Source organism: Mustela lutreola, chromosome 5 (genome assembly GCF_030435805.1).
Source record: "Mustela lutreola isolate mMusLut2 chromosome 5, mMusLut2.pri, whole genome shotgun sequence".
NCBI classification, from domain to species: Eukaryota; Metazoa; Chordata; class Mammalia; order Carnivora; family Mustelidae; genus Mustela; species Mustela lutreola.
This window is the reverse complement of record NC_081294.1, coordinates 68487650-68502791: the sequence shown is the minus strand read 5'-3', so window position 1 is coordinate 68502791 and position 15142 is coordinate 68487650. Positions and strand designations below refer to the sequence as shown.

Below are 15142 nucleotides of genomic sequence, written 5' to 3'. Positions count from 1 at the left end.
AATGAGAATGACGGGCTTTTTTCTGAGCACTTCTTAGAAATATGTAAAATGCAGGTTTTTTTAAAGCATACATATTTTAACTTGGATGTCTCCCAAAATTATGCATGCCATATAATTCTTAGCCATTTTTTTTTGATATTTCTATAAAAATTTTCCCTCAGGACTTAGGTTTAATGTTAAAATGACTATTTCATCCTTTTTAGTGAAAATATTTTTATTTTGTATTGTTTACAACACCCAATATATAACCCAACCTGACCTCATCATTTTCATGCACATAAACAGCTTAATGGTATCCCATAACTTTCAAGACAAATTTCACTCGAGTGCTAGCATAACACTCAGGAATCTTCATGCACTAACTTCTTTCTATAAAAAAGTGAAAAAAGGGCCAAAGTATCTCTCATTCCTTGATCCTCCTATTTTGAACCCTAGAAATAAACATTCTCATAAACCTCAGTGCCTTTGCACGTATGCATATCCCTGGAATAATTTCTACATCTTTCCATATCACTCTGCACAGTGATTTTATTATTAGCTGATGCCTACTAAATGAACAGTGAATCTTCTAAAAGCAGAAAGCACTCATCATTGGGCCACTCAGAAATAGTGAATGCATAGAAGGCATTGGTAAAGGAATCAACGAGTGAAGTACAAGAATCTAAGTCAAGGCCAAAGTGCTTTGTGTTCTAAGAGGTTCATCTCAAGACTATTTCCTAAAAAGGTGAAAATCATTTGCAAAACAAATGACCAATTACGGGGATAGTTATCTATGGCATTTTCAGCTAATGAATTATGTACATATTAAAACTCAAGTTTATAAAGAGTTTGCATTAATATAAAAATGTTCTTATTAAAGAAAGTAGTATTGAAAAAATATATTTTGGTGCATTTTCATCAGGTAATAACATTTATTATGGTGTAGGCAATGGCAATATGCCTTTAAAATGGACAATGGAAACAAACCATGCTGGCAAAATGATAGGGGGTGTGTCCTCCTCAGATATGTCCCCTCATCCTCGATCTAAAGGCTTGGATCCTCCTTAGAATCCCTTCATGCACAAGGAAACCCATGTCTAAAGGATATCACAATATAAGGCCAACAAAATGAGGGTCTTCAGCTGGTTGGGTCTGGACTAAAGGGAAGAATGTGGGATGTTGGCTTATTTCTTCCCCTTTCAAACTGTATCTATTTAGATTTCCTAGAAGCATGCTATTCATTTATTTCAAAAAAGATTACTGAGGGGCGCCTGGGTGGCTCAGTGGGTTAAGCCGCTGCCTTCGGCTCAGGTCATGATCTCAGGGTCCTGGGATCGAGTCCCGCATCGGGCTCTCTGCTCAGCGGGGAGCCTGCTTCCTCCTCTCTCTGACTGCCTCTCTGCCTACTTGTGATCTCTCTCTGTCAAATAAATAAATAAAAAAAAATCTTTAAAAAAAAAAAAAAAAAAAAAAAAGATTACTGAATTTTGGGGCTCTTACTCTAGGTTTATATCACTAATCTCTTCACCAGCTCAAAATAAACTCCAGAGTAATACAGTTACTATATGCCGTACTGTGAAATGCTTATTCAACGCATGACACTCAGATACCATGAAATGATAAGTTTTAAATGCCTCTGAAGACCAAGATCACTTAAAACAGGTCTTTCATGTCAAAAAGAACTTTATCCGGTGAACCATACTTCTGAGGTGCCAAGATAAGTTTAAAACATCCCTTCAAAGAGTTTTTAGATGCTTTAGAACACCAATGCAAAATAAATATTTATTTCCCAAATACATTTTAAGCCATTTGAAAGTAAAAGGACTAATTTAAACGGCCAATGCTAAAATACAGAATGATATATATCCTTTCAAATCATTCTAAAACTATCATTAGAATGTGAGAAGACAGTGCCAAAAAGCTTGCATATGTTATACTGTTGGAAAAATTTTCCTAAGATCACCAACCTCCATTCGATATTTAAAAATATTCCTTCTGAAAGGCTTTTTCATATCTTACAATAACCGATACTAATAAAACTAATTCAAATGCAGTGAATTAACTTTAGTTCGGCTTTTCATTCTAAAAGAGTTTGCCATTCTGATGTTAAAGATTATTACAATAAAAATTTAGCTACATGACAGTAGGTATCTTTAAAAAAATTTTTTTTCCCACTTATTGCAGGCAGTCTATGCCTTACAACAGAATCCAAAAAATAATATGTCAAACATTGAAATCTTATATTGCTGTGTGGTATTTTATTTGCTCTTGCTTCATATAGTCCTGTGAAGTAAAATAGTGCCAATATGGGGTGTCTGGGTAACTCAGTGGGTTAAGCCTCTGCCTTCAGCTCAGGTCATGATCCAAGGGTCCTGGGATCAAGCCCCACATCCCCTGCTTCCCCCTCCCCCTCTGCCTGCTTCTCTGCCTACTTGTGATCTCATTCTTTCTCTCTGTCAAATAAATAAATAAAATCTTAAAAAAAAATAGTGCCACTACTTCTTTCTGCTGTTGAAGATAAATTTTGTACAAATCTGTTTCCAATGTTCTGTGCTTTGAACTCACTTTCCTCTAATTCATGTATATGCTGAAAGATTATAAACTCTGGCTATAAAATGGACAATATGAAGTTAGAAGTGATGCGATTCTTGAAATCCTGTCCATCCGCTTTATTTATGAACTGCAAAGGAAAATAATATCCAAAAGCCCAGAAATATTTTGGCACTGAAAGGAGTATGTACCCTATTAACATTGTCAGAGATAATTGAGAACTGTTGACTAAACACAATGGAACAGATTTGAAAGAGAAGGTCTATTCAAGTGTAAATCATATAAAGGTTGTGTCTAATTAGGACTATTTTACAAAATAATGCATTTGAAATAAAAAATAGGGACATATCTAAATTTTTATCAAACAGTTTAAATAAAACATCTCTCTGAATCCAAACAAAATTTATATGATCTCTAAGGAACATGCCCTATTTTGTGAAAAGAAATGACATGAAGCCTCTGAGCTGCTCTTGAAGGAAGTATGAGGTGTGAGGAGGAGAGATGATTTGAAGTTAGGAGTCCTGGATTCTAACGTGACCTCTACCCACACTGGGCATGTGGCCTTGAGAAGTCACTGAATCTGTATGCATTTAAATTTTCTTGTGTTAACAATTAAGCAGTTATGCTTAAAACTATCTAAAAGCCCTTCTGACTCTGGAACTTAAAAAATTTATAGCAAACCTCTGTTCATTAAAGTTTGGCAACTGGAAAAACATATTCTACGTTGTAAATGATGTGATTTTTGGGAAAAAAATGTGAATCCCCCAAATTTGTTTGTTCAAAATGAAGATTGATAAATTCTGTATGTTTACTTCTAATGTAGCTCCTATTAGACAGCAATTACAAAAGCATGAAAAAAAACGAGGCAAACAAAATTTATGGGGCAAACATTTTCCTGTCTAGACTTTAAATACAAACAGATTTTAATAATTGCCTTTCAGTGCTATACCAAGAACTCAACCTTTTTATCACTCCATTTCCCCACAGCCCACCATTGGATGGGGGCTGGTCTTTCTTGTCTCAGTTATATTAACAAGAAAATTCTAACCATATGGATTTTCATTTTCATTTTGTCTATTTATTTTTAAAGATTTTATTTATTTATTTGACACAGAGAGAGAGAGAGAGCACAAGAAGGGGGAGCAGCAGGGAGAGGGAAAGAGAGAAGCAGGCTCACTGAGCAGTAAGCTTCATGCGGGGTTCTATCTCAGGACCCCGGGGTCAGGACCTGAGCTGAAGGCAGACACTTAACCAACCTAGCCACCTAGTCACCCAAGAATTTCATTTTAAATGTGTTTGTTTCCATTTGTGTTTTCGTTTTTTATTTAGATAGAGGATGTGAAGCAGGACCCCCTAAGTCAAATGGCCTCTAGCATCAGTGAAGAATGGGACTCTGAGGGTGTATGAGAGGCTTAGGAGGAGGAGATAGGAAAGCAGAGGATTCCCATATCACTTGGCAATATGGGGGCCCAAGAGAAACCTGGCCTTTGAAAATGTCACCATGGAAAGGATGACAGATAACATTTTTTTTAAACTGCTAGAGTAATTTTGACATCCTTCTGCTGTAATTACTCTATATCCTCAGGAGCCAAGTGTGTCCCATATACTCTCCTTCTCTCAATTTTCTTTTGAATCCACTTCATTTAATCTTTTTGAGCCAAAAACTTCATTAAAATTATTTTTGACAAGGTCATCATTGACCTCTATGTTTCAAATATAATAGATCTAATAAATATATTTAGATACAATAAATAAATCTAAAAATAAATAAATAAATCTTACAATAAAGGTGTTTAAATGCAATAAACACATTTTAAAATATAATAAATATATTTAAATGTAATAGTCAATTTTCAGTCCACATTATTTTTGACTTTAAAGCTTTTGATGGAGATGATCATTCCTTCCTTCTTATAACACTTTCTCACTTGCTTTACAGGAAAGCATTCTCTTCTGCCTGCCTCTCCTGTGTTGGTGGCTACTCATTTTAATCTGCTTTGCTGGTTTCTTCTCTCTCTGATGTCTAAATGGTAGAGTGTCCCAAGGCTCAATCCTTTAGTAGCTTCTCTTTCTTTTCACTCACTTCTTAGGTGACGTGATTTAGTCTCAGTGTTTGAAGATATCATCCATATATTTTCTATCTCTGACCTTCTCTCTTGACTACTTAACTTATAGATCATACTTGATCACACTTAGATGTCCAAAAGGGATCTCAAACTTCTGTTGGAAATCAAACTCTTTCCTAATCTTGCTGTCCCACAGGCTTTCCTAGGTAAGGTGATGGTGACTCCATCCTACCAGTTGCTTGGCCAAAACCATCACAGTCAATCCCTGGCATCTTTATTTCTCTCACACTCCACATCTAGTCTTTCAACATATTCTGTTAGTTCTACTTTCAAAAATATACAGAACCTGACCACTTCCCCCACCTCCTCTGCTAACACTGGGGTCAGACTACAATCATCTCTTTCTTGGACTGCGGTAGTAACTTCTTAACTGATCTCTTTACTTCTACTTTTCTCTTTTTCCCATCTACTCTCAATGCAGAAATGGAAATAACTTTTAAAAACATAAAACCAGAAAAAATCACTCCTTTATTCAAATCCTCCAATGGTATCTCACATCACTCAATAAAGGAAGGTCATACTAGCATTCTTACTACTCCTTGCTTTACTCCTGCCTCAGAGCCTTTGCCTGGGACTTGCTCTCACCAGTTACCCTCATAGGTGGTGCCCATCCGCACTCGCTGTAGATTTTAAATCAGTGTGATCTCCTCATTGAGACCTTTTGGATCATTATATTCTGCACCTACCCTCTCCCAACTCCCAACCCATATTTATTTCTCACTCTTGCTTAATTTTTATCATCACAATTTTATACTATGTTACTTACTTATACTGTATATTTTCTGATTCATTTTCCCCAAACATTCTCCCCCAAACATTAGTCTACTGTGTACTCTTTCCCCCGCTTTGCTACAGCACACTTAGGGTATGTGTATCAATAGTTTCTTTGCCTAGAGAACAAAACTTCTGTACAAACTAGTTTATATTATACACATACACATATTATACACATACATTATATTTACACATTATATTATACATTAAATATGTGTATATTATACATGTATAAAACAATATATATCATACATAAATATATAATATAATATATTATATAAACATATAATATATAATATGTGTACTATAAACTAGTTTGTTTGTTATATATACAGACATGTGTTATAAATGAGTTTATATTATATATTATATATACTAGTTTATATTATATATTGTTATCTTATATATTATATATATTATGTGTATATTATATGTATATATGTATATGTACAATACATGATATATGTATACATTATATAATTATGTTATTTATATTATATACTATGTATACTAGTTTGTTTATATTATTTATGTATTATAAAATTGTATATATAATATACATGTAACATATATATGTACATTGCATATCTATTATGTATATATTGTGCAATATAATATAAACATATACATACATGCAATATGTTACATATATGTTATAAAACTAGTTTATATTATATATGTTTTATATATATTATATATAATATTTAAAAAATAATTTTCAATAGGTAAATATTTTAAAATAATTTTAGAAGGAAGTTATTACTCAAGAGCTATAAAAAGTCTGTTATTAAGTGCAAAACACAAATGAAGTACTATGCTGCTGACATATGTGATAAAAAGGCAAGCTGGGAGCCCCATGCCCTGAGATCTTGCCTTGACCTAACTGGTTCTGAGAGTAAGTGATGATCAATTTAATCTCTGGGACTCCAGGATTAAATGATTTGCTAATCTCACATTTTATGCTGAAGCAATTTGGTTTTACTTACCTGCTAACTTCTAATACAAAAAAAAATCTAAAATCTTTGAGTGAGATTTCAGAATACATCTCTATTTATCAAAAATAGTTGATGGACACTTTTGAAGAAACAAAATGGAGGAACAAGGGGCATTAAATTATTTTCTTCAGGTGCTCTGTCTTTTCAAACTAATACGCAAATGGCACAGAAGCAAGCCCGATATTACTCTTTCATAGCACCTTTGTATTTACTGCAGAGCTATAATTCTTGTAGGTAGATGTATCTGGAAGTTAGAACTTTGAAGATTCTATAAAAATAAAAAGTTAATACAGAAAGTAGATATAAAAGGACATATATACTGTGTGGTGCCTTGAGCAGCCCCTATAAACCAATACATTAATATTTATGCAAAGTAATGCAGTGATTAACTGTAAATGGCCTTTCTTTAACTTAATTCATACACAGTTCAGGCATTTAGGCACCACACTTGTCACAAAAAACTTTCAGTTTCCAATCCTTTAAGGAGTTTGGAATTTCAGATAAGGAGTTGCAAATGTGCCTTAATGATCAAGAATTAATCAGAAAATAGCTGCTGTTTTGATAAGATAAGATAAATGCTAGAAAATCCCTCACCTCCTCCACATGTGGCATCACAATCTTCCCAGCCTGTGTGTGTCCACATGAAAAGGGGTTCAGGTGCTTTTGAGCTCTGATTCTCTGGAAGAGGGTCTGATGGGATAGTGTATTCATAGTGAAGACCGTAATTCTGGTCCTGAAATAGCAGCACCTATAATAAGTGAAAATGATAAAGGCAGCAAGGTTAAAGGAGAGCATAGACAATGTTAAGTATAATACCAAGGATATGGATACCTTAAAATGTTTGTTGCATGGTGTGCATGTAGAATTGTGAAATTACTGGAATCTTCAAAGTGACATACTTCTGCAAAGACTGGAGTTACACATTTAACCTCTGAGCTAAAGACATTTTGACAAATGGCCCACCTGAATGAGGTCGGAGATACCAGGTCATGGTTTTTCAAGTTGATGAATGGACCAGGCAGTTTCCCAAAGTATGATACATGTCGACAATGACTTTACTAGAGAGGAAAGGATTATCTATCCTATCTAACATCAAGATATAACCCACAATCTAACATCAAATGTAGCCTTTCCACTCATAAAACAGCACCATGGATAGTGAGTCCGTGTGTCAGTAGAGGAAGAGGATACAAGGCTGTGTGAATCACTTCACTCTCCAGAAGGTAGAGAACATCTAACTGACCAGAGGACAATGATATTTTTCCATGTTGCTTACTGTTAACTTTCAGTTTTGGCAAGATTATTAATTTTCCTTTTGTAGGAAAGATCATTTCATTTGAAAAGAAATTTATGTTCAAATGAACTGTTAAATACTAACTTAACAATGGTACAGTTACGTACACATATGTCCACAATGCAATAAACAATGAAAAGTATCTGAGAATGACTGAACTTTGGGCCACAATGCACTAACCCATAGCAGGGACCGTGTTTGTTTTGCTGTCCCCTGGTACCCAGGGCCAAGCTTAGGAATGCATGGGTAATAATCAGATCTATTTTAAGTGAAAGAAATAATGCCTGAAGTATATTCATTTTAAACGAAAGAACAAATGAGAATGTATGTTCCTTTATAAACACATTTGCAGAAAACATGTCAAACAATGCCATGGACTATATCACTTCTATGAATCTGAGGATTCAGGAAAGCAATCTATGTAATACAATATCATGCATAAAAACATATCTAGATTTAAATTCTGTTAAATTGTTCAAGAACTTTGAGGGGTACCTGGGTGACTCAGTTGGGTAAGCAACTGCCTTTGGCTCAGGTCATGATCCTGGAATCCAGGGATTGAGTTCCACATTGGGCTCCCTGATCAGCAGGGAGTCTGCTCCCTCCGACACGCCCCCCTCTCTCTCATTCTCTCTCTCTCTCTCTCAAATAAATAAATAAATAATCTTAAAAAAAAAAAAGAACTTTGTGTGACATAAACCTCTATTAAGGTAGTTTTTTTTTTGTTTTTTTTTTTAAGATTTTATTTATTTATTTGACAGAGAAAGAGATCACAAGTAGGTAGAAAGGGAGGCAGAAAGCGGGGAAGCAGGTTCTCCACTGAGCAAAGAGCCCGATGCGGGGCTCAATCCCAGGACCCTGATATCATGAGCTGAGCCGAAGGCAGAGGCTTAACCCACTGAGCCACCCAGGCACCCCACCATCAAGGTAATTATAATGACAGGTAATTCTTAGTTAAAGCTCAGTGTGGAAAACAGGACATGAGTACAGGGTTAGTTTTCTTTGCTTCTTTATCTCAATACTCTGCTCAATATATCAACAGAAATGCTAAGATATATATATTTTTATATGTGGATTTGGGAACTAATATAATGGAACTTTAAATCAGCTCTATCAACAATAAAAATAATAGTTTTCATATTCACATATATATAACATACTGGGGTACTAATTCTAAGTACATCACAGTGCTTATTTTGGCCTTAAATATCTCATTTGATGTTGCCAGTTATAAGGGACCTCCAGCTAAATAAGTTAAAAAAGAGAGAGAGATTGACTTATCTCATTTATGGACATAACCAGACTATTACATAGTTTTTAAATTGATAAAAAGAACATAAATTATAGCTATTTGCCAACTTCTTTAACTTAATGAAAACATGTCTATTTTTCCTTAAAAAACTACCTTTTCATTGATAGAACTTTAGATTGTCCTTGAATACCTAACGCCACTTCAAATAAAGATATTGGCCACAAAATCATTAGCTCTTTCTTAAACCATTCGACTTTGGCAGTAGAGCTCTGCAAGAAGGAAAGTGTGACCGTGTTACCGTGGAGGGGCACACAGTGAAACATGGCAGCAAAAGGTATTGCCTTTCAAAGTTCAGTACCGGCTTTCAATCTGTAATAGTCATTAACGAAAAATATCTTAGAAGTGCAGTTTCCCTTGGATTACTGAATAAATCCAGGTCACATAGATGCCTTCTTTTAGACATAGTTCACTGATTTTAATTATGCTTCATGCTTCCAGGAAAAACCTTGGTAATTACCAGTCAGATTAAGGATTCTGCAGCAAGGAGACTCCCAGGCCCAGCACTGAGGTCTCACATACTGTTTAAAGATTTTGAATTAAAGGCACCATAAAGAGCTCCCATCTTGTTCCATTAAAAAAAAAAAAAAATGTAGGTTACATTCATATAAGGCAGGTCACCCAAAGGCCTTCTCTGCTAACCCCATCCTTAAAAATATGATTGTTGTTGATAATGTTGTTATTATAAGTGACCCAATCATGGAAAGAGCCAAATATTGGTCATACAATGTTTGTTTAGTCTTTTTTTTTTTCTTTCTCCAGATGGCACAAGGCACAGAGTGGAGTTTCCAGTTCAAATCAAGGAATAGGATCCAAAGGAACCGTGAGGAGATGAAGAACACAATTATTGAAAGTATGTGTATACTTAGGATCCCACGTTGTCTGCAGTAAAGCACTTAGATCTGAGCTTTCCGTCAGGAGAGGCAGCATAAAGGACTGATTAACACCTGGTTTATTCACAGCTAAATAACTTCCTGGGAGACACTATGCACATTACTTAACTTTTTCATGCTGAGATTTTTTTTTTTTAATCCATACACTGGAGAAATAATAATACACAGCACACAGTGTTTCCGTGAGGACTGAATGCTGTCATGAATGCAAAATGCTCATGAACAATCTCTGGCTCAGTGTTCAGCGAATGGGATGTATTATCATTATGATGAATATTTGGAGCAGAAGGTTCCCATGCATCTCCCTTTGCTCCCTTCATTCCTGTCAATCAGGCCCGCGAACATAGTTCTATAAAAAAACTGTGATCTGAAATGTGGTCGACAGTAGTGACATCAACTGGGAGCTGGTTAGAAATGCAGATCTCGGGTCCCCCCCAGACCAAATGAATCAGAATGTGCATTTTAATAAGAATCCTAGGTGATCTGCAGGCACATTCAGAAAGCAGGAAAAGCAAATGGGCTGATATGTGATTTGAACTCTGGCTCCCAGACCAGTAACACAGATGTCTCCAATTGAAGACAAATTCAACTCGAATTGTGCAGTGATATTAAATAATGTGGCACACCACACTCCAAATAAACAGTCAGTTGATCGTGTTTTAGAGTTGTTTTTATGTGTGGACTTAAGGAGGTGTTGAAGTGTCTGAATTTCAGACTCTGCCACTAGGATGGGGAACACGCCAGCTGTGCAGTCAGCCCTCAGGCTCCTGAGCCATTACTGCGGACTGCAAAGTTCAAGGTCGAGAGGAGCACAGGAACCTGCCACCAGCTTGGAGGCGGAACCCCACTGCTCCGCTTCCTTCATTCTCTGTCCTGCCTCATACCCACTCTTCTACTACACAGTGAAGGGGTATCATCCCGAAGATTCCAACTTTCATACTTCTTTGCAGGAATCAATGCAACCAGTGAGAAAACAAAAGAGGGAAATCGGATGTGTTGTTAGGTAAGTTTACCAAAGCTTTTCCCAGGGACGGTATCATTTTATCAAAGGCATTTTATGCAGATTCAGAAAATGCCCATGCCATGGATGCTTGAAATGCTATGAGCTGCCAGAGTATATAACACTGTCTTTACAGACACCTGCTCTTGCTAGTGAGTCACGAAGACGCTGCTGGCAAAACTGTTCTTCTTGAAAAAAATGGGCTCCTTTTTGCCTGACAATTCCCTTCTACTCTGAGTCTATGAATTAATTCCCTAAAATGTCTTGCCCTTCTTGCAATAACTTCTGGTTTGACTTCATGATTTAAAACACATTAAAATGAAAACCTAAACGCCCCTCCCCCTTCAATGATTTTCAATGTCTACCTGACAATTCAAACTTGGAAAAAAGATCAGAGAAGGTACAGTGGGAATGGCTTTGGACACGGAAGTTGATTATGCAATATTATCATTGATCCCTTCATACCAGGAGGTGTAAAGGTGACGTAGTAGGTCCTTTGGCAGAGATCTTCTCCCAGAGGCCTCGTCTTACATAATGGACAGTAGTGCCTGCTAAGTTGAAAGCTCCTGAGTGCTCAATCTTCCAGTCACTATTAATAGACTGCTTTCCAGCGTCTCGTAGAGCTAGAAAGAGGTTCAAAAATATTACGACAGCTGAACAAGTTAGCATCATTAATCAATATCCACTTCCCATGATTTAATAGAAGCAGTTCACTTATTTCTAAGCTAACAGGTTAACACTCCCCGGTGTAAGACATGAGGCATCTCCTCCATAGGGAAGAACACAGAGCACATGCCATGAGCTCGCCTTCCCTCCTGGCACTGTCTACAGCTATGGTACCACGTTTATCGTGGCCTCTTCCAGCCTCCTATGGACATGTGACATCTGTAACCCATATTCTGCCCCATAATGATTTGTTCTTTAACAAACTATTATCTTAAGACTATGTCTTAAGACAGTGTCCACCCAGCAGGCACAGTCGGGAAAGCATGACTCGTGATCTTGGGGTGGTGAGTTTGAACTCCACTTTGGGTGTAGAGATTACCTAGGAATAAAAACTTAACAAACAAACAAAAAAAGACTCTGTGTGTCTGTTGTCTATGCGGTAATCCTATAAAGGATGTTGACACTATATATTCTCTGTGTGTCCCATGCCACCCGAAAAAGTGATTAAAGAAAGGTCATTAAAAAGTATGTTAGCAAACAAATCAGGATGACAGACTTATTTTCATTACAAAACAATTCAAACATAAAATGTGTTTGTTTTATAAACAGAACTCAGGACCCTGGAATATCATGTTTGTGATTAACAAGAATGGAAGATAAATGCTAATTCTCATCTATAAACAGCCCTCACTTACACGGGATTTTACGGAATAACTTTGTTTACCTACATGAATTTTTTCTTTTTTCTTTGATCTCATCTTTGCTACTATTTAAATAAGATTCATGACAAGTGACAAGAAAGTGAGATGTCATAATTACCATTTTAAACTAAGGATTCCTTCTTACTTTGTTTCAAATGATTTTATTTGCCTAAATTAAACTTCCAGGCTCTTCCATATAAGTGAATTCTCATTCTAAGATACATCTACATGAGGATTTTTATGTCATAATGCTATCAAAATATTTTGAAAACTGAAGCCAGTAAATCTTCCTAAATATCATCAAAGCTAATCTCCATTTATTGACTATTTGAAGGTTTCCCAGTTTTTATATTATAGATAATGCTCAGATAAATACACTGTATACTAGCTCTATGTGTATCTGATTATTTCCCTTGGAGAGATTCCCAGATCTGGAATTACAGAGCCAAATAAATAGAACATTTAAAGACTGAAAAACAATCTCAAATTGATTTTCACAAAGGTTGCACCAATACAGGCTTGCATAACAATCATTGAGAGTAGCATTTTTGAATACCTTTTTTAGAAGCCACTTTTTCATGTAAAACATTTCATCATGACTGAATAATTACTTATTAACCTATAAGGTATAAAGTAGGAAATATTCAAAGTCCTTGCACCTCCCAAAATTAACAGTTATAAATATGTTTTCTGCCTTTATGGAATTTATAATCTAACTGGAATTTGCTGGAACCTGTGTGGGAAGAATGAAGAAAAACTTTGGGGACGCCTGGGTGGCTCAGTTGGTTGGGCAGCTGCTTTCGGCTCGGGTCGTGATCCCAGCGTCCTGGGATCGAGTCCCACATCGGGCTCCTTGCTCTGCGGGGAGCCTGCTTCTCCCTCTGACTCTGCCTGCCACTCAGCCTGTGGTCGCTCTTCTTGCTCTCTCTCTCTCTGACAAATAAATAAATACAATCTTTAAAAAAAAAAAAAAAAAAGAAAGAAAAACTTTGAACGACATCATTTCCTGAGGCTGGAAGCCAGGGCAAAAGAGAAAGTGGAGAGAGAACATTCAGGACTGAGGGAAGTTCTTAAAGATCACAGCTTGGTGAGAATCAGAGAGCAAGTGTGCAGGATGCCAGATGTACCAAAGTGAATCATGATGAGATGAGGCTGGAGAAGTAAGGGATCACCAGATCTTACCGACCTTGTTCACACTTTTAGGGCTTTTTTCCCTAAGAAAAAATACAAAGCTATGAAAGTTTTTGAAGTAAGGGATCACCAGATCTTATGGACCTTGTTCATACTTTGAACAAGGGCTTTTTTTTTTTGAATACCTTCTTAGAAGCCACTTTTTTAGGGCTTTTTTCCCAAAGAAAAAATACAAAGCTATGAAAGTTTTTGAACAATAGTGTAAAGACATGGACTGCATGTGGGGTAAATTTGGATAGCAAAGACAGGAGATCATTGTAACCCAACAGAAAGTTATGGTAGCTTGGATTCAGGTACTGGAGAAAAATATAAAGAGGCATTTAGGAGTGAAATTGATAAAATGTGATGACTTGTTGTTGCAGGTGAAAGAAGTGTCAGGTATGACGTAGGGCTTCTCAGATGAGAAAATGGGGGTATGACAATAGTGCAAAGGGAAAGACTAGCAAAAGAACACATGTGAGGAAAAAATACTAGGAATTAAATTATGAACTACGTAGGTTAAAAAAAACTTGTTTAATTGCTACTAAGGCTAAAGATATTTTTCATTTGCTTATTAGTCATTTGTGTTTTAAAATTTAAATTAACAAAGTAAATTATTAATGGTTTATTATAGTGTTTCTGGTCCACTGAGGGATTTTTCTGGGGCTGATATTCCCATTATTATAAGTAACATATTCATAAAATTATTGAAATTTTACCTTATCAATCTTAATTTCTACCGAAAAAGATCTCCAGGTACTGCACATAAAGCATAATGTTTTAATAAAATATTAAGTATGTGTATTTTCAGATTTATGAAAAATATATAAGTATTCATTTTTAACTTGAATTTTAAACTTGAGGGGGTAATATGTTGACAGAAAATGTAACACTTTGAGAATAGCTTTTACTACCTACAAATGGATATACATCAGATAATGCTAAACTGATGAAAAAAAGTGATTTTGCCTAAAAGGTAAAATATTTCATTGTATTTCTCTGAAATCTATGAAATGTTCTAAGAAATCTTTTTGGTTTAGATTTGTAACTGTGGCCAGTATAATTCCATAATTTTTCTGTGTTTCAACATACACTCAGGACACAATTATAAAGGAGTATTTCCTGAAAATCTCTAATAAAATTGCCTTCTAATAAAAAATCCTTCTGGGGATGGCTATAGTATAATGTTTAGATTCAATTGATATTTCTGCAATTCAGTATTTCCCCCCAAATGGCATACGCATACGTACCTGAAAACTCACATAATTTATAAGTTTAATAAAATATGAAGAAGAACCAATACACTAAGTGTTTTTTTCTTGTTCTATGTTTTTGTTTTTAATCCATTAACTTAAAAATGTGTTTTTAGAAAACCTGTTTCTGGTCATACCATAATAAGTGGAACTATACTATCTCTTGCAATTAAAATAATGAGAAAACCGAACAGTGTAGGATACAACTGTTTTCCAACACTGGACAACAGCGAGAGAACTGAGGTCCCCAAGAGAAGAACAAATGTGATGTCTTAAATTGCTTGACTTTCTGCCTGAAGATATTTACCAGACCAAACCTCAGGGAGTGGGAACTCAAGCAGAGCACAGACAATGGGGACTTCAGTAAGATGAACACACAGAGAACAGAGTTCAAATTGCCTGAGGCATCTGGAATCTGTTTTCTGGAATAGT

General features: G+C 35.8%; 1 protein-coding gene across 1 annotated transcript in view; it reads right to left on the bottom strand.

Moving 5' to 3' along the window:
* ADAMTS19 (ADAM metallopeptidase with thrombospondin type 1 motif 19) overlaps positions 1–15142 on the bottom strand; it is a 248373-nt gene that overhangs the window by 34927 nt on the left and 198304 nt on the right. The window contains exons 16-17 of the mRNA XM_059173349.1: positions 11386–11543; positions 7019–7172 (exon numbers count right to left, since the gene is read on the bottom strand). Coding sequence (XP_059029332.1) covers positions 7019–7172; positions 11386–11543 — 312 coding nt within the window. The remainder of the gene's footprint in view (positions 1–7018; positions 7173–11385; positions 11544–15142) is intronic.